Source organism: Podarcis gaigeae, assembly GCF_964106915.1.
Source record: "Podarcis gaigeae genome assembly, chromosome: 1".
Classification (NCBI taxonomy): Eukaryota; Metazoa; Chordata; class Lepidosauria; order Squamata; family Lacertidae; genus Podarcis; species Podarcis gaigeae.
In genome coordinates, this window is record NC_139678.1 from 77,628,576 (window position 1) to 77,649,109 (window position 20,534).

General features: G+C 43.5%; 1 protein-coding gene across 1 annotated transcript in view; it reads right to left on the bottom strand.

The window, feature by feature from the left end:
* The window catches only part of DRD4 (dopamine receptor D4), a 33,453-nt gene extending 13,478 nt beyond the window's left edge, over positions 1-19,975 (bottom strand). Inside the window, exon 1 of the mRNA XM_083729527.1 lies at positions 18,571-19,975. Coding sequence (XP_083585653.1) covers positions 18,571-18,828 — 258 coding nt within the window. The 5' untranslated portion in view covers positions 18,829-19,975. The remainder of the gene's footprint in view (positions 1-18,570) is intronic.
* Between the last annotated feature and the right edge of the window lie 559 nt (positions 19,976-20,534).

The following is a 20,534-nucleotide window of genomic DNA, read 5'->3' on the forward strand; positions in this document are numbered from 1 at the left end:
TCAGAAGCAAATCTACCAAATAAAGTTAAGCAGAGGAAGAGGTGGGTTGGTTGCATCAGCGTTCATGGGTAATGGTGAAACTACCACTTCAGTTTTGAAAAATTCCCAAGTCACTTTATTATGACCAACCAAAATGTCACTGTAATGTCCCTCTAGTGGTCAATCTTGGTGTGACACTGAGAGATGCATAACTGGACCGCTTGCATTTCTCTCCTAAAAGTAAAAGCAATGGGGGGAGGGGGGTGGAATCAGAATAGGACAACAGTATGCAGAGTTCATGGGTGGGGGAGGTTGAATCTTTCCCGCCCATGGCGTTCTTCTGCTTTTATTTTTATTTCCCGATAAATACCTTTATGCGATTGAACACTAAAAACATCAGCAATAAAAGCAATTACACCATTTCATATGTAAGCAATATCATAGCAATTAAAAAAGCAATTAGAGCACTTTTAAATATAAACACGGTTTCGACTCTAGTACTGATATAGGCTGGGATAAAGCTCTCCACTTCAAAGACATGTTGGGAAAGGCAAAAGGTACTGCTGTGCCCAAATGCCTGACGGACCTCCTGGGGAGATGGTACCTGCTGGAGGCCCTCTTCTGCAGAGCATGCTGATTGGTTGTGGGTGTGCAGGTATGTGAACTGCCCCATTAAAGCTGTTTGCTGTATTGGGGAGGGGGCAGAGAAAAAGAGGTGCAGTTATCTGTGTCTACCCGTCCCCACACTGCAAATAGCATCTCTGGGGAAGCAATTGAGATACCAAAAATAAAAAGCCCTAGCGGAAAGCCCTGGCCCAGTACTGCAGCCCCATCAGACCCCAGCAGCTTTTGTGGGGGGAGGGGGGATACTGGAGATGCAACCATGGACCTCCTGACTTCAGTTGGGCCCTGAGACTCAAGCAGAACTAAAAGCAAAAAACACTCAAGGTGAGAATACTGCATTCATTTCTAGTTGCCAGGCTATTGGGTTTCTACGGACAGGATGCAACTGCTGGAATGTTCAAAAAGACAGGCCAGTTGACACCCTGGGTAAACCATCATCACAGTTTACACCCCCATCATCATTATCAACAGCAGCATTTTAACGAAGGCCACTAAATACATAATGCAGGAAAGGCACAGGGGAAGAAACTATGCAGTGACATTACCAAGTTCTGATTCAATAGATCATGCCTTTGCTCCCGGGTGGCAAGAGAACGTATGGCATCTCCTCTCCTGCCTCTGTTCTCAAACAGTCTGGCCACAGTATCAAAGTTCAATTGACTTTCCCTCCCACATGCAACATGGTGCAACTACAGCCCAAGAACCTTGTAGGTAAAAGGAACTGGTATCAGGGAGATGCTGCAGTTGCATAGTTCCTCTCTGTCCCAAAGTTCTTTAAAGCTGCAGGCAGGGTCTGTAGGTCTGGACCTGATAATCCTACAAGACAGCAAAAGAGCACCTTGGAGATGCTGAGTCAGTGATCCATTCAGAAGGTGGCAGAGAGCTAGTAGGAACTTTTCGAGCACGATCAGCTTAGGAGTCCTCATGGCACTTTACCACCCTGCTTCAAGACGCCACAGCAGTGCACCGATACACTGGCAGCGTGTACTCAGCTCTGCATTACAGTCACACCAGGAGTGTGCCTTAGATATATGCCCTGGAAGATATAGATAGAGGAAGCTTCCAAGTATTTAAAAGGGGTACAACATATAATTTTAGCTTCAGATGCTTCATTCTAGGACACCTGCCAGTGGCATGGTGTCACGAGGCTTGTTCATTTTTAAGTAAACAAACAAACAAACCCCTGTGTTGCAAAATATGAGTCAGCAATAATCAGTAATCGCATGAGCACTGTTCCAGAGTATTTTTCATTATATCTATTCGAAAAAAGATTGGTTAATGAAGAAATTACCTATCTTTCTACTTACGAGCGTGGAGCTAATTGGCTGATGAAGAATTCAACGAAACGGTAGTTGTTATCCGGAAACACTGTTCAGCAGAGTTCAGAGCTGGACATCAGAATTGGACATTTGCTGATTATACAAAGCTTCACAGCTTGCTCTCCGCCAGGTAAAGTCTGGCACCGTGATTTATTTAAGGACTTTCAGAGACTTTCAGAGACTTCAGTTTGTTAGTTTTGATGTTTTGAATTATTCCATAAAGTTTTTCACATTGTTATTGTTTCTGGCCATCGTGTTGCTTTTGATATTGCTTGTTCATTTTTAAAGCAATGTTAGTGGCAAAGAGGCTTGTCACAGGCACTTGGAATGCTTCACATCCCTCATGCTCTAAAATCTGGCACGGTTATTTGACTCAGGGCTCGTCCACTCCACACTTCCAGCTGTCCCACTACTTCCTTCTGGGGAAACTCACTCCTTACCACTGAATCAGAGCAAATGTCAACCAGGTTTTCCATGGATTAGCATTTGCTCCAATTCTATGCTAAAGAGTGGGTTTTCCTGGGCAAAGTGATGGAGAAAAGAGAAAACCTCTCAGACCTATGTGCCTAGAAGGCACACGACAAGTGGAAAATTTCTAGGACCTAAGCTTTCTAGGCATGGGACAATCAGAGTGTGGATGAGCCCTTATTAATAGGAAGGGGAGCAATAGTCTATAGCAAATCTAATAAACTGCAAACTTGCTCAGATACTGAGAAATCACGGAGGGGGGTTGTGAGGGAAAGGAAATGAAGGCTGCTCTTTTCCTTTTAGGCAACCTTTAGCCTCCAGCCAGCCAGATATGGTTCATTACACACACTTCTGCTTCTAATATATGGAAGGAAAATGCTGGGTTAAGACAAGGGACCAACTAATGGCGAAGTTACATAGAAAGGAATAACAGCAAATGCTGTTGTAATGGGGTTTGCTAATCTATCTGAAGCTATTTGTATAATGAAAATTCCAACAGACAGTTAATAAAAAAGAGCAGAGGGTTTGTATTATGTTTGGGCATTTTCAAATTTACACAATTGTGATAAGGATGGTACAGATGCCTCAACAGTATTTTGTCCCTACCTAATGCTGGCAATTAGAGAATCATCAGAGTCCTGCTGCTCATTAATGTTTAACAGTCAATTCTACAGACATTTATTATCATCTTCACTTATTATACACTACTTTCATTTGTTTCAAGTGCATTTTTAATAAATAAATGTTGAGCTGTGGACTGGAGTACTGAAGCCACTGCACATCCATCCTAATCCACAATAATCCCAAATAGCCCCCTATCCAGCCGAGAAAGGATGGAAAGAGGGATCTGAGGAGGAAGAACCGGGTTCCCAACCACAGTCACTGCAAGTGCTGCTCTTGCTCCTGGATTCCATACCACATTACAGGACTCTATGAAAGTGCTTATCTTGTCTTAGTACTATGAAGAACACGAGAGCATGCAGCTCATGGACTGGTAACAGCTCTCCAGGGTTTTAAACAGGGAACATTCCCAGTCTTACCTGGAGATGCAAGAGATTGTACCTGGGACCTTTTGGATACAAAGCATAGAATCGTAGAGTTGGAAGGGATCCTGAAGATCATCTAGTGCAACCCCCTGCAATGCAGGAATATGCAGCTGTCCCATAGGGGGGTTGAACCTGCAACCTTAGCGTTATCAGCACGAAGCTCTAACCAATTGAACTATCTAGGCTGACACTGAGCCACAGCCTTTCCCTGCACTAACACCTCCTCCGCCCACAGAGATGGATATCAGTATTTCATGCATCTGATGCTGCAGATGTGATTGGTGTAATTCACATGCCTGTCTGGGAAGACCATGGGAATGGAAGATGGACTTATCTCTCTTCCGTTGTGGGTACTGTTGGAATGTACTTTTGCTTTTACTTCTGTTCTGTTCTCTCCTGGAGCTGATGAGAGAGGATGCCATAATTCTTTGTCTGTACATAGTGTGTAAATAAATACATAGATGAGCTCTACGATGTCTCACACTTCTTGCTGCTAGAAGACTAGTGTGCATATACCATCTGGTATATGTCACTGAGCACACTGGAGAAGAAGGGAAATGCCTTTTCCAGAGCTGCGCAGGACAGCGGGGGCTGCAGGAGCACCTCAGGGTGTTTTCCAATCAGCAGAGGAGAGGGTCTGGAAAGACCTGCAACCAAACCCTAAATTCCTACTTATGGTAAGTCAAAAGCAGGGTTTGAAATTAGCAGGGCACCAGGCACATTTTGCACCTAAAGGTTCTCGATTTGCGAGTACCTCAAAAAGTCTGGGTGCCATTTTTTGCACTTGGCTCACACTCAAGAATTACTGAAATGTATGTACTTTGAAGCCTCAAAGTATGTGTTAAGGATAGACAATATATTAATGAGTTTAACAATAAAGAGTAGAGTGTTTTGAAAACTGAAGTACAGTACCAATTTGCAAGCACCAAATTAAACATTAACAATTTCCGCTAAAAATGTGATATTAACAATGTGCCACTTACGTGAACTGCGTATTACTTCATGCTTATCGAAATAATAAATAGAAAGTTTTGCCACACACAGACATCTCCAATGGCAACTAGGCATTCTGTTTGGGTGCCCACAACCCAGGTCCCAGAAGCCATTTGGCTCTTAGCTTTACTATCCCAGTTTCTAACGTACTGATCAAACGTTCCTTGCTGCTTCCAATAAGAGAGGATGGCTGTGTGCTCCTGAGTGTGTGCTTTCTTTTCCTTGCACCACTGTGACTGGCACATTTCCTGGATTCTCAAAGTAAAGTATGCACTCACTGAACTAACAGGTGGGTGGGGGCAAGTTTTCACAAATTTTATCTGGAAAAGTGAAGGAAATAATGAAACAATAATTGAGGACCTGACAAGCATTTTGTGTGAGCTGCTGAACCGATTTTAATGGCACATTTTGGCATATTACTAATCCATTCCTGCAAGAAGTACTAAAAAGTAGCCCCAAATGAATGGTCTGGTAGCAATTCATTTATGATACATTAACTCAAGCTGTTCTTCTGCACATTTCCTTGATGCTGCACTATTCCAGGGTGACTTTAGACCTTAATCGTATTCATATTTAGGATTGCATACACAGATCTCACTGCCTCATTCTCAGAGTACTGGATGGAATTCTCTCCCGATAATTGATTTTAAGTTACAATTAACTTACACATTCACAGCGCTCCGGTAGTTCTCTTTAGAGGAACTGTTCATTGTGTAATGTCATCACTCAGGAAGATAATTAACAGCATTTGCCCCTTACCTAAGACAGAAAACAGGAATTGGTTCAGCGCTGAATTGGTTCGTTGCCTTTTTTAGTCTTCCCTGTTCAGAATATGAGTCCATGGCAACTGTATGATTAATATCTATGGGTTGATAAAACTAACTATTCAAGTCAGAATCCATAATTATTGTGATAATAGGATAATAGTGAGTGCAAGCTTGGAGATTTTTAATCAGAGCTTAAGGATAAGAGTTCAGAGTTAGTTTCCTATCAAAATATTGTGTCTGCAATGATCATCTAAAAATCTGACAAACATTAATTTCTATACACTACAGTCAGTATAAATCCCAAAATACTTCTTAATAAGCAAATAAGGAGATAGGATTCTCCTAATTTTATTAGTTTTCATGATCAATAGAGAACAGCTTAGTTTTCAGGTATAAATTCCAGTTCCAAATCTATGCTTTGGTACGTATACAGGATTGTTGGTTTTTGCACACAGTGCAAAATGTGGTAAAATGTGAACTGGACGAGGTAACTGTGAGGTGGATTCGTAGCTGGTTGACTGACCAAACCCAGAGAATGCTCACTGATGATTCCTCGTCAACCTGGGAAAATGTGACAAGTGGGGTGCCACAGGGTTCTGTCCTGGGCCTGTTGTTGTTCAACATCCATATAAATTACTTGAATGAAGGAATTGATGGGGTGCTAATCAAATTTGCAGATGACGCCAACCTGGGAGGGGTAGCCAATGCTGCAGAAGACAGAATCAGGAATCAATATGACCTTAACAGATTGCAGAACTGGGCCCAAGCTAACAAAATGACTTTCAGTAGGGACAAATATTAAGGTTCTACAATTGGCAGGAAGAACCAGCTGCACAAATATAAGACAGGGACACCTGGTTTGCCAGTAGTACCAGGGGTCTTGGTGGACCACAAGCTTAACATGAATCAACAGTGTGATACAGCAGCAAAAAAAGCTAATGCTATTCGAGGCTGCATCAACCGAAGTATAGTGTCCTAATCAAGGGAAGTCAAAGTACCATTCTATTCTGCCTTGGTCAGACCACACCTGGAGTACTGTGTCCAGTTCTGGGTACTACAATTGAAGAAGGATATTGACAAGGCTGGAATGTGTGCAGAGGAGGGTGAACAAGATGATCAAGGGTCTGGAAACCAAGCCTTATGAGGAATGGTTGAGGGAGTTAGGCCTGCATAAGAGGAGACTGAGAGGAAATATGACAGCCATCTTCAAATGTCTAAAGGACTGTCACGTGGAAGATGGAGCAAGATTGTTTATTCCTGCTCCGGAGGCTAGGCCGCAAACCAATGGCTTAAAGTTACAAGAAAAGAAATTCTGACTAAACATCAGGAAGAACTTTCTTGAAAGGTGTTGGACTCTTCTTCCTTGGAGGTTTTTAAGCAGAGGTTGGATAGGCATATGTTGTGGGTGCTTTAGTTAAGATTCCTGCATTGCAGGGGATTGGATGAATTCTACAATTCTATGATCAAACTGAAAAATTAACAGCAGCCTTCAGAAACCTCTGTTGTAATTATGCAGAAAGCACAAGAAAGGTGGTGGTTTGTATATTTCTAATTTCGGCACTGTTTGTATCCAGGAACCAGAAACAGCCACACTGCAAACCAAATGTACACATTTCTCAATCTGTGGCGTTTGAACAAAGATCCAACAAAGGCAGAAGTTTATTCCCAGTGTCAGCACACTAAATTCCTCTTTCAGTCGCAAGATATACATCCCTATAATGGGTTCAATTATTACAAGTCACAGATACTGACTCAAGTTCACATTGATATCAACAGGTCCTAAATGCAAATTAAACTGGACAACATTGCTCCAGATTGCATTCATTCAGAAAATGGTGCTAAGTATATTCTGAAAAGAAAAAGGGTGAACATTTAAAAGGCCTGAGACAGATATACAGAACACAGCAGTTAGTTTTGAAAATCTTGGTCTGAGATTTTGGACACTAATTCTTTCCAACTGGCTTTTCATCATCATCAACCCCCCCCCCCCAAAAAAAACAACAACAACACCTAAAGCAAAGTTAGATCCCTTCTACCAAATATCAGATACCCCCATTTTCCATGTTGTCTTTGTGGCTTTCAGGCAAGAAACTGTTTTATGCTTATTGCACTAAATGTTAACCAAAGCCACAGCCGTCTCTTCGATGCTTGACTAACTGGATTAACAGAGGCCAAACCCGCTTCAGCCTGGTCACAAGGTTAATTGTTACCTGATTATACTGAGTTGCTGGAGATTAGCTTGCCAAGGTACACAGTGTAAAAGCTTTAGAGATCTTAAATGTGCCAGGCCTCCTTTAAATAGTGCTCCAGAGCAAGAGATCCACCAGAAGCTCTTCTTTATCTTCTATTTTGTCCAGCCAGAGTTTTCAGTGTTTCCATGACAAGCACCAATGGTACAGAGGCTAAGATTAGAAGGCTATAGCAAATATTTCTCTGGGGAAAGACACTCAATGAGACTCTTATACAACAAACCTTCAGGAAAGGGCCATAGCTCAACAGTACAGCAAACGTTCTTCATGCAGAAAGGTCGCAGGTTCAGTTGTCAGCATCTCCAGGTAGGAGTGGGGGGAAAACTTCTTTCTGAATCCATGGAGAGCCATTGCTGAGTTAAATGTGTTTGCTTCCTCTTGGTAAGAAGATCTACCACGCTGGTGTTTTCTTCCATTCAAGCCCAAATCCTAGAATATGATATCTCTGATACCACATCATGCAAATCCAAATCATAGTTCTCCTGATGCAGTTTGTGGATGTCACTATTGCTGGCTGGAAGATTTCACCTTTGCCACCTTGCCCAAAAGTAGCCAGTCCTCTCTGGTTCTACTGCATCTTCCAGACTCACCCAAACCAGCCACAGGGAAGGCTGGCCCATCCATGAGGTGAGGGGAGCTGACTGCCTTGGGTGACAGGATCCACAGGGGCAGCAGATCCCAATGAATACCTTTATTCCCCACTTGTTCCTGATATAGATCTTCACTCACCCCTTCTTCCCTGATGGGGAGGGGGCGCCATTTTGCAGTTTGCCACAAGTACCAAAATGTCTTTGGTCACCCCTGGTCACGGGAAGCTTCAGGGTTTTGTGTTTTCCCTCTAGCAGAGAGGTAAGGGAGCTCCAATTAGTTTCTCAGGGCCCCAAACACCTATCTACCTCCCAACATCCAAAGCACATGCTCCTCTGGGCAATGCCTAAAGCTGACCCTCTTGCTGTCATGTGCCCACCTTGGGATTACACAGTGAACTATATATCCAAGAGATATGTGCCCCATATTGTATTTCCCAATTCCCCACATGCTGCAGTGATCCTAAAGCAGCAAAGTTTTCTCCTCAGACAACAAACACTTAAAGAAACCTTATTTTCCTAAACCTTGTTTCCCACCCTAGGGGGAAAAAAGGAGCAGGTTAATCTGCACAGACAGCAAGAACATGAAGAATCTGTGAAAGAATTCATTAAGACTGATATTTCAGGTCGTAATAAAAATTAGGCCATGCCACTAAAGAGAGCAGAGGGACATGGGTGGTGCTGTGGGTTAAACTACAGAGCCTAGGACTTGCCGATCAGAAGGTAGGCAGTTCGAATCCCCGCGACAGGGTGAGCTCCCGTTGCTCGGTCCCTGCTCCTGCCAACCTAGCAGTTCGAAAACACATAGTGCAAGTAGATAAACAGGTACCGCTCCGGCGGGAAGGTAAACAGTGTTTCCGTGCGCTGCTCTGGTTCGTCAGAAGCGGTTTAGTCATGCTGGCCACATAACCCAGAAGCTGTACGCCGGCTCCCTCAGCCAATAAAGCAAGATGAGCGGCGCAACCCCAGAGTCGGTCACAACTGAACCTAAAGGTCAGGGATCCCTTTACCTTTACTAAAGAGAGCAACTAACTTATAGCTGTTGTCTTGCAAATAAAACACTAGCCTGCAACAACTGCATGCACCTATAAATTTTGATGTCTAGTGACTGAATCTTGTTAATTTCAGGTGCTTGATTAGTATATACCACCTCTTTTTGATCTCAACTGGCACAAGTCCTTCTCCCTTCTGTCACCAGACCAAGTGTGTATATAGTATCTTAAACCTGAAAAGGCTGCCCTGCGCATCCCCCCCACTCAGGGAAGTTTGAGGAAAGCAGATGAATAAAGATGGCACTGATGGATTCTCAGATGTGTGCTGAGAGGGAGAGACACAAGGAAAGCAAGCAGAAGCTTTGAAAAATGTGGCTCTTTGAAATTTCAGAAAGTGCATCACATTATCTTCAGAAAAATGGTTGCACCAAAAAGTAAGAAAACATGACTATTCTCAAAGCCATGACAACTATTTACCAAAGACGTTCTGCAAACAATACAGATGATAAACCGATGAGAACACTAGGATGGTTAACTCATTTCATACTTCTTCAGAAGCAGAATGGAGAATCATTTGTAGACGGTGGCCATAAATCCCTTTCAATGCCTCTTTCTTTCAGGAATGTGTTATTCCTATTAATCTTCTTTGAATCTTCTATGAACTTTTAATCATTTGAGTTCAATCTGAAAGCTGTGGCTCAAAAGACCGTAATCCAAAAGTGAAGAAATTTAGAGTCCCAGGCAAGGAGTAAGTTATACCAGTATGCTGTTGTTGCTGAAGGAAATACTAAAGGAAGTGGTAGAAAATTTGTATTTGCAATTTTGTAGTCCATATACAAATATCTACACATGTCCACATGTATAGCTGTTCATATTGTTACAATTATTATTAATGATATCATTCATTTTCACTTGGGTTCCTGTAACTTTGTCTTTATATATATAACTTTGTTATTTATATGAACAGTAATGGAACAAATCACCAAAAGTACCTAATCTCCAGGAAATAAGTTCATTTTTAAAAATTCTGTACATAGAAAAACCCATACATGCTACTAGGTGAGAAAGTGAATGGGCTGGCTAAAGGAGAACCATGCCAATTCTTTATTTAGGTTTTCCAGAGATAAATCTTGTCCAACATGATGAATGAGCACTATGTGCCCTTAAAAGGTTCCCTCTTATAAAAAGTAATAAGAATAGTTGATGAGAGCTTTGTTTAGAGCCTGCAATGAGATAGAGGAATATGCAGCTATTGGTTTAGAAACACATTGTCCCAGGTATCTGTTTTTAGTAGATAGCAGTCATGACAGATATTCAAAAGTAACTTGGAAAAAGGTCATTTTTGAAGGCCTATCTTCAACCATGCTGAATGAAGCAATCTGTTAGAAACATTTCCTTTTCTCTTCATTCAGTGACTTTTTAAACAGATGTTTATGCAATAAAATTTGATGTGAATGCAGTTAGCAGATCTGCTTCAAAGCATGGTCACTTATGGGTTAGGAAATGGGCTGGTCAAGTGAGTTTTCTTGCAGATAAAGACTTGCAGAATGCTATAACATGGCTGCATTTGTACATCATAGTTAACTAAAAGTGAAAAACAACAACTGTGGAGCCAGGCATACACTTAGAATTAAGGAACAAGACACCTTAGAGCACATGTTCAGCCCAAGGATTTGTTTTCAGTACCAGAACTGAGCTCACAGTTTTTGTCACTCACAAAACTCCTCATTTCCTCCCCAAGGTTTCTTCAATTCAATGGCCTAATTTGTGCTGGAAGAACCTTTCTCATTCACTGTCATTGATAAACAATTGGGACTCAGAAACCTTTACCTAGGTAAGCCCAGGTGAGCATTGGACTCACACCCTCTTCCTTCTCTGCACTGGTGCAGCTTTTGCATATCAGATTGCCATGTTATCTGAATTGACAAACCATGGCCAATATTCATTATGATTTGTTTGAAACAAGCTGTACTGAAGTCATTGAGTCAGCAGCTGGCAAGGCTTACTGTCACCTCTCAGTTAAGAACCCTCAGCTGACCCTTTATAAAGGTTTGGAGGAAGATTTGCACATGTGGGGAGTATTAGTGAGAACTTCTCAAGGCAGATCAACAGATTGCCTGTAGCCATTTCAAGCATTCAACAGACTTTTGAAGCCAGTCCAGAAGAGCAGGACAGCAGATAAATAGATTCACTGGAAGGTACAAGTTGAACCTTTTTGTTTAAACCAGCTCTCAGCTCTGAGGGTCCCATACATTTTTGTAGAAGAGGTGTGGCTTATGATGTCTTGGAGATGCTGATTCTGCCCTCCATTCAGAAGCTGGCAGAGAGATACTAAAAACCTTTTGAGCATAATCAATTTATGAGTCCCCAGGGCATTTTACTAGCAGCAAGTACTCAGATATGCATTACATTCACACCTGGAATGTGTTTTAGACATACATTCTAGAAGGGTACAGTTGTACTTCTCTTTGGGAATGAAGTTTGCAGGTGTTTAAAAATGTCACATTGGGTATAATGTATAATTTTGGCTTTCGGTGCTTCATACTAGGACACCTACCAGTGGTATGATGTCACAAAGCTTGTTCAGTTTTAGAGCAATGTCAGTGGCAAAAAAGGCTTGTTGTAGGCACTTGGAAAGCTTCACATCCCTCAAGGCACTCAAGTCTGGCACAGTTAACTGATGGAAAGAGGAGGATTATTCTATAGCAAATCTGATAAGCTGCAAACCTGTTGAGATACTGGGAAATAATTGAGGGCATGCATGGGGAACCTGTGGCCCTCCAGAGCTGACTATGAAGGGAACCAGAACATAAGAGACTGATAAATTCCTCATTTATCAACTTTGATGCATCCGTGCTCCCTTTGTAAGAGAAAGTTTGCATACAGAGGGTTGCAAACTGCACTCCTCAACACTATTTTTTTCCTGTACAGTATTAGCATTGGGGGAGGGCCACAACCCAAAACCTGGAAGTTAATTTTAAAAAGGACAATACCCTGTATCAAATTTTGATTGCCCTTATGCAAACACACCTGATATTATTTTGTGTACATCCTATTGTCCTAACATGATAAAGCAGATAGGTAAAACAGGTAAAGGACCCCTGGATGGTTAAGTCCCGTCAAAGGTGACTATGAGGTGCGGCGCTCATCTTGCTTCAGGCCGAGGGAGCCGGCGTTTGTCCACAGACAGCTTACCTTCCCACCACAGTGATACCTATTTATCTACTTGCACTGGTATGCTTTTGAACTGCTAGGTTGGCAGAAGTTGGGATAGACCAACCCCGTCACGCGGATTCAAACTGCTGACCTTCTGATTGGCAAGCCCAAGAGGCGCCAATCCTCTCCCCAAATCTACAGGTGAGCCAGGAGGGTGCACTTCAGCAAGGGAAGCAAGTGAGAACTGTTTCAGGACCCTGGACAGAGGACAAGGAGCAGATTATGTGTTCCACAGAGAACATCAAAAACAGAAATGGTTATTGAGCACTAAGACAACATGGAAAAAGTCAGGACCATTCAAACACAAACACACACACACTGCAAATTGTACTCATTATGTAAACATGCACAGAAATAAAATAAAATAAAATAGCCATAAAACAGCTTCTGAACACAATATTAAAGCGCAATGAAAAAGATCTAACTTGACAACCTAACACAAATAAGCAAAACAATTGTTGAGCCAGACTATACTTCCCCAACTCTGACCTCTTGCTGTGGAGTACACAAAACCTTAGTGCGGCATCTACTCCAAAGTCCAACATTCTGTCATCTCTACCAGGGATGTTGCCTCTTGGACACAAGTTTAGCAGTTCCTTGATGAAGCTAAGCTAGGATGGGGGCAGCTATGAACTGTGGGGGGTCTAGACTCAGAAACTTGAGAGAAATGGTGGTGTTCAGGCCCAGTGTTTCCTCAGTTGGCATCAATGACCTCTTGGTCTCTGTGTGTGTCATTGCTGGATTCCGTAAGATAAAGACACCTATGAAGTCAAAGGAGATGCACTTCACAATTGGTAAGGATTTCTATTCAACAGAATGTGACTGCCTTATTATATACAGCCCAATATAACAAATATAGTGCATGCTGGGTAAATTAAAAAGAAGAAAAGAAATAACGCTAAACATGATACTGTTTTCTGTAGAATTGGGAACAGGAAAGCCCACCGTTAGGCTGATGAAGCTTTCCTTGTTGAATGACAAATCAACCTTCACTTGTTAAAGAGTGTTATTGTGTCCCCTACCAGCAAGCAAAACGCACCAAAAACCATCAAACCCAAAACAAGAGGGGAAATCGCTTAGCCAACCACTGGTGATTCACTCTTCTTTCCTAATGAACTGTATTAAAATAAGTAGCTAAGTGGTTAACCCTGGCTTGACTGAATAGGCAGCAACAACCCAGCAAAAGCTATAATATTGAATTGACTGCCTGCTGGCATCACCTTTCATCCAAAACTAATAGAATTCACACTGGAGATGATAGAAAGGGCTACTAGGATCTTAATGGAGAGAGAAAATCACCCCACAGTGCTCTAACTACTCCAAATGGTTTATAGCAGAATTTGTGTGCTCTTGACAGGAGGAAATAAAAGAGACTACAGGGATATCGGCAGAGCTGACAACCCTTCTGGTCTGATTGCAACCCCAGAGGCACTGTGTAATTCTTATAGAGTCCCTGCTCCTGGCATGATATATAAAGAAACACATACATCAAAACAAAGGTGATGTTGCTGTGTGAGGTCTATAATTTTAGATCTCACAGGTGAGAGGAAGGAAAAATCCCTTAAAGAGTTCAGAAGCTGGGGTCTGGTGTAGACTAACACCAGTAACCATGGAGTTGACTATGGGATCACTACCCCTTGTTGTAGGGATGGTTAGACTGTCTTGCACAAATTTCTACTCCCCATGGACTTTAAAGCACCAGAACTAACTGTGGTTAGCACTAACCAGAGTAACCTTTTACCAGGATTTAAAGCTAGTCAGTAAATCCCGATTGCAAGGAAACCTAGTTATTGCTAGCCATGGTAAAATCTGGTGCCAATGAGATCATTAACTCTAGTTATGACCAGTGGGGCAAGGGAAAGAGAATTCCTGCTAGTGATGAGCTGTGAAGGGATTGGGGTGGGCAGGGGAGGGGAGGGGGGAAGCTAAAAAGCATGTTACTCTGAAGACCTTTCCCAGACTTGAATGTGGTAAAGCGACTGCACAGTGTTACATCAGCACTAGCTCCAGAAGGAACATAAAAATAATTCAGGACATTATACCCAGATGTTCAAATCAATCTAATGATTTATGCATCTTACAACTAGAGATCTCCATCTCCTGTTTGTTCACTCCTTCGCTGAATGATAAGCCTCTGGTGAAATGCTCTCATTATGCTCAAATTATAGGCATTTAACAACTGCTTCTATTTCCAAATATGGGATGCTTCCATTTTTATGTTACCATTGCTAGATTTTTTTAAAAACCAAACTACTGGGTTAAAGCTTATTCTTCTGATATGCTATCAGTGCAGCATGATCCAATTGCTGAGGATTGTGGGAATTACTCTAGCTTTTTTGCAGTCCCCAAAGCAGAATCTGGTACACTTTGGGAGCAACTGAGAAAGGAAGGGTTAAAAAAGGCTAATATCACCCTGAAGTGGTCAAAATATGTATCATTATATCTAACTGTCCAACTTCAAATATTGTACAAGTGAGGAAGCTGTTGCACCCAATAGTTGTGCAAGGGGAAGGCAGCTAGCACAACCAATGTTTGCCATCCCCTCTTCCCCCTACAAAGGAGGTGTCTAACCTTTGGCCTTCCAGATGTTGTTGGGGTCCAGCTCCCATCAGCCCCAGCCAACATGACCTGCAGTCAGGGATGATGGAGAGTGATTTGTAATCCAACAACATCTGGAGGCCAGCTATGGTTGGTTGGCATCCGTCAAGAGACAATGGAGCGTGCCTCTGGGGGGGGGTGAAGTCAAAGCACTGCATTAGCAGCACCGAAGTGACTTCCCCTCCCCTCCCCATCTACACATGATCATTTATTGAAATTATTGTACTTTTTCTAATTATTGTACTTTTTCTTCTAACCCTGTGCTCTACCTGTTTTCATAGATTTTGAGCACCACTGACTGCTGCATATCTATTTGCCCTGGGATGTTTGGGAAATTCTATTGAGATCCTCTCTTTTACATAAGCCATGCCCTCCTGGTAACTTTTGAATATCAATGTTTCAGGATTCACATGCTAGAAGATACCGCTCATCAAAATCTTTCTCAGCAATTCACCGGGTCCTATAACGGCTAGTTGACACAGGTTTTGCATTCTGTATATAATCAGTCAAAATAACTCCCTACCCTCCTTGCACATCACAGGTTTCATGGATGTTACTACTTCAAACTTTGCTGAAACCGTATTGTCATCAACATTTTGCAAATGGAAAAAGGATAAAGTATCTCAAAGAGTCAGAGATACAACAGAACCAAGGACTCAGTAATGTGTTCCTCTAACCACTGTTTCATTATTTGAAACTGAACAATATTAGACAATTTGCAGAGAAAATCAGTACGAGTCTTTAAGAACTGCGCATGCAACAGAATAGAGAGCTAAATACAGATTTGTGCGCTTTAAAGCGGAGATATATGAGGATCAAAAGCTGGTGGATATTATTTTCCAGTTTATTTCAATGGACTATGAGATCAGGAGCCAAGCAAGCATTACCCAAAAGCTGCATTCACTTGCATGTAAATGGGAAGAATGTTTTAGCTCAAAAGGCTTCTTTTCTTCTTTAAATTAGAGGTACCCTTGGAAACATAAGTGCTTTTTTCATCTAATAACAGCCTGCTAAGATAATGGATAATAATAGGGTGTGGTATGTGTCGCATCACTGTTTCTAATTCATATTCTAATACATATTTCTGACATTCAATCTACTCCACATTTAGCTCCTCTCACACCTCTGCCTCACAAGACTTCCATTAACTCCAAATGACTTTGAATCAGATCTAAGAGGGAATGGCACACCTACTTTGAACATTAATTCTTGGTTATGCTGTAAAACAGAGACCTGTGACAGGCATGCATGCACACATATCAATGCCCCACAAAATAACCCCTAGCCCCTACAAGTAAGTGAACAGCAAGGCAAATCATCCTAATTCAAGCTGCCCATGGATTTTATCTTCTAGTCTTCCTCAGATGCCACACAAATTTTCAATGACAAAGAAACCAAAGCTAAACAAATGTTCAGCTCTGGAACAATATGCTTTCCAAATCTGCAAGAAGCACTTGAATTTCTGCTTCATCTGCCAAAAATCTGCCATTTGGGCTTATCTGAGATCCACCTGGACACTGTAAATCTCCCATGTACCAGTTGGCTCACTTAACTAGCACTAACAGTGCTCTCATTTATCTCAACTTCTGATTTTCCAAATATTTTGCATGAGATCAGCACAGAGTGGCAAAGCTAGATAAGTTTAGATTCTTGACTTAATGGTCTTACAGGCACCCTCCCCCCCCCCCCCCAAAGAAAGGTGGCTGTGTATATTACTTCCTCTGCCATTCCATGCTGTACAACTGATTGTACATTCCTGACACGTTAGGACAAAAAGCAAACAAAAAACAGTTTGCAAACCCTGATTAGTTTCACATTTTGAACTCATTTAAATCATAACCCCGCTGTGACTGCAGGAACAAAATAGAGCTCATTTATGCTGCCCTGATGGTAAAGATGTTTGCATGAAAATAAGCACCACATTTTGGTAGAAAGAGATAATATATTTATTGAAGTAGAAATAATAAAATGACCAAGTATGTGTCTGCCTGTCTGGTCCCAACTACATAATTTGTTTAATAAAAATGAAGGAAATAGGAAAGATGTTGCAACAATGACCATCACCCCCGCTTGGCTCTAGCACACCCACAGAAATCCTAGTGCCATTGCCACCCCCACCTGTCACTCCACGGTGAGCAGCCTTGGCTGAGGAGCCCTGAGCTTCAGCTCTAAGATCCGGCCCTAGCTGCGGCCACTGTCCACACACTGCTTCCAAACTACCCAAAACCACAAAAGTTTAGGCTGCATTCCTTAGCAGATGTCCTAGAACCTTGGTTGAACTTCTTCAGGAGTAACCATATGTTTAGTTTCAAGCTATGACTCTATGTAACAGTGTTTATGCTACATAAATCCATAATGCCCCATGGTGCTGAAACTTGGATAGGAAACACATTTCGTTTCATTTCCTAGCTAATTTCCCCAGGTTATGAAGACATTTGCAACTTTAGCATCAGATTCTATGGTAAAATTAGGCAAATTAGCTATTTAAGATTAGTCAGTATTGAGGAAATGTCGGACTTGGACCAAAGAGATCTAAACACAAATACCACTTTCTATAACAGACATACTGAATAGTTTGGACATATCCCCTACTTACATACCTCCACTCCTCATATGTTAAAAAACCCAAACACTACTATCAGAAAGAACTACCGTATTTTCCTGTCTATAAGACGCCCCCATGTATAAGACGCCCCCTATTTTTCGGGACTCTGATTTAAGAAAATGGGGGGTGATGGCCCCCGTGTATAAGATGCCCCCAAATTTTGGACATTATTTTTTAGGGGGGAAACCTAGTCTTATATACAGAAAAACACAGTATATACCCACAAATGACATAGTAAAACAACCCATCATCATCAATCGGCCATTGCTCCTGTATCACCATAGTCCTGACAATATTCAACCAACGCCCAGACCTGTGGCTGTGTAATATGCCTTTATCCACCTAGCATTACATATTGAAGTGCCAACAATCATACTGTTAGCAGAAAATGTCAAAGAAATGAGGACACCACAGAACTGCAGCATCTGTTCTGGTCTGAACACATTTGCACGGGTCTTTCTCAACCACTAGACAGAAAGTACAGAAGGTACAGGCTCAGTCTGTGCTGATGCTCTGCCTGCCTCACTGCCTCTTGCAGGCTCATGCAAGAGACACTGTCCGCACAGCAGCTACAAAGATTGCAATGTAGATGTGTGCTCTCCGCTCCCAGTTAGCCCCGCAGGCTCACCTAGACAGCACAACACCCCCAAACTCCATGAAGTCCCACAGCAAGTCCCTGACAACTATGTGCAAGGTGTAAGCACTGAAGCAACATTTCACAGGCTTTCCATTACAGGATCCCAAACATGCCCACAAGGCACGACAAGCTTTCCTGCAAAGGCTGCCCTGTGGCATACAAATCTGCAATAGTCGACAAGGATTTGGGGACCTTTGGAGAGTTGTGGGAAAGAGAAATTCCGGCAGGTCCTGGTTTTCTCCTCCTTGGGCAACACTAGGACTCGGCAAACTGCACCTACCTTGAAATCCCCTCCTGCTGCACAACTCTCTTTAAAGTCCTGGCCACTCGTTGCACCTTACCTTCTGAAGTATATATAGTCATGCTTCAAAATAAGGGATATTTATTAACATAGGTGGTGCCTACTCCCACCCCTTCAAATAAAGGTTGCCTGGAAAATTACCTTCGCGAGGGGGAAAGAGGAAAGCGAGGCGAGAGGAAAAGGCTTTACCTCCGAGAAGACGTAGAGAGGTAAGACGAGGATGGCCAGGAGCAGGTCTGCCACGGCCAAGCTGACGATGAAGTAGTTGGTGGTGGTCTTCAGCGCTTTCTCGGTGCACACGCTGAGGCACACCAGCAAATTCCCGCTGATGATGAAGAGGATGAGGAAGACGCCGAAGACCAGCGCGGCGAAGTTGTAGTCCGGCTCCTCTTCGGGAGTGGGGCAGGCGTCGGTGGCATTGAAGGCAGGGGTGCTGTTGGTCCCCATGGCTGCCGCGCCGCCCTTTCCCTTAGCACCCGCGTCCCGCCGACGGTCGCTTCTGCGCCTGACGAGCTACAAGGCCGAAGAGCTTCACGGGCTCATGGTCCCTAAACGGTAGGGCTCGGCTGGCGAAAGAGAGTCACCTCGCCCCGGAGCTGCCTGGGCGGGAGCCAGCGCCCAGGCTGCCCCACTCCATCGCCGAGCCGGAGGAGCGATCCCGGCGAGCAAAAGGCAGCAAGAGAGACGCCTAGGCTCGGCGCCGCCCGCTCCCTGCTCGCGAGGGACTTCTCAGCAGCCGGCGCGCTCTGCTTCTAGCCTCAGCGACGCGGCGCGGCCCCTTTCCCGAAGTTTTCTTTCCCGCTCGACCCTCGCCAGCAGCCGGGCGGGAAGAAGGAAGAAGCCCTCGAGGCTTCCTTCCGCGCGCCTAGAAGAGAAAACGCGTCCGCGCGCAACGCACGCGCCGGAGCCTCGCAAGTCCCGCTCACTTTTTTCTCCCGCTCGAGCCCAGCTCTGCTGCCCCGGCGCGAGCTACAAGTGGGTCACTTCGAGGCGAGGAAAGCGAGCTGACTGGACGGAGGGAGGGCGCTCTGACGGGGAGGCCGGGCTGGGCCGCGCGCGAGGAGCCGACGGCCAATCAGCAGCGCCCTGCGCGGCGCAATCCGGGCACGTGTGGGCAGCGGGAGACCCGTGGTTCCTGCGCCTCACAGCGCCTGGCAGGAGTCCCGGGCGACGTCGCGCCAAAATCTGCCACCGACCGCCCAGAGAGACCTGGCTTGGGCGCTCGCACGTGCAGCTCCTTAGAAGGTTTCTCGGGGCACGAAATCGCCACAGGGAACCTGAGGCGTTGCCAGACAATCGGAAGGTCCCGAAAATGTCTGTTTTTGCGGGATTCCCACCCAGAGCAGTTACCGCGGTAGATGTCGCCACGTGGTAGGCTTCCTACAAATCTGATAAAAGGGAAAGGGCAAATAGCTACTGGCAAACAGGGTCAGGGAGAAATCTGCAAATAAAGATATTTTCTCCCCTCCCGGAGTAAAGTTGCGTAGAATGGCTGGATGGCTCTGATGGGCACAGCCTTTCTGCCTTTGATCTTATCTTTCAAAACTACTGGTGAATAGATGCAGCCCTGCTGCACGAAAATGCATTGCCTTCCATACACTTTTATTTTTCCCCCTTTTAAAGATGGGTGAAAAAGTTCACGTTGGCAACCTTGCAGCTATGGGAGACAGCAGTTGTGTTGCGTCATTCTTGACATCACAGATAATATCCAGCAGGTGCCTGTGTGACACTGGTGCAAACTATACTCCAAAGAACAATTGCAACAGGCACCTCTGTGGCAAGATAAATAGCTTTCTCTGGGAAGATAAGCACACAAACTCTATACAAAATATAACATGTTCCCTAGCACATTCAGTCTTCAAACACAATATCCTAAGGCACAGCCAGGAGCAAAGACTTTGCAGAGGAAATGGATAACACTATGATTAAAAACTGATAATCACTTTTACTATGTTAAAGGAAGTTCCTAGACCCGATAGAGACAATATTTTCTGAGAATGGGGCATTAGTGCTCTAAGTTCTATAGGGCTGGATTGTCATGTTTAGGGCCTCAGTGTAATTGGTTAATTTAAAATATTTAAATGGAGTCGAAATATGCCTTTGAATGATCAGGTAGCAAATTTTGAAGAAACGCTGTTAATTATTTTTAATGC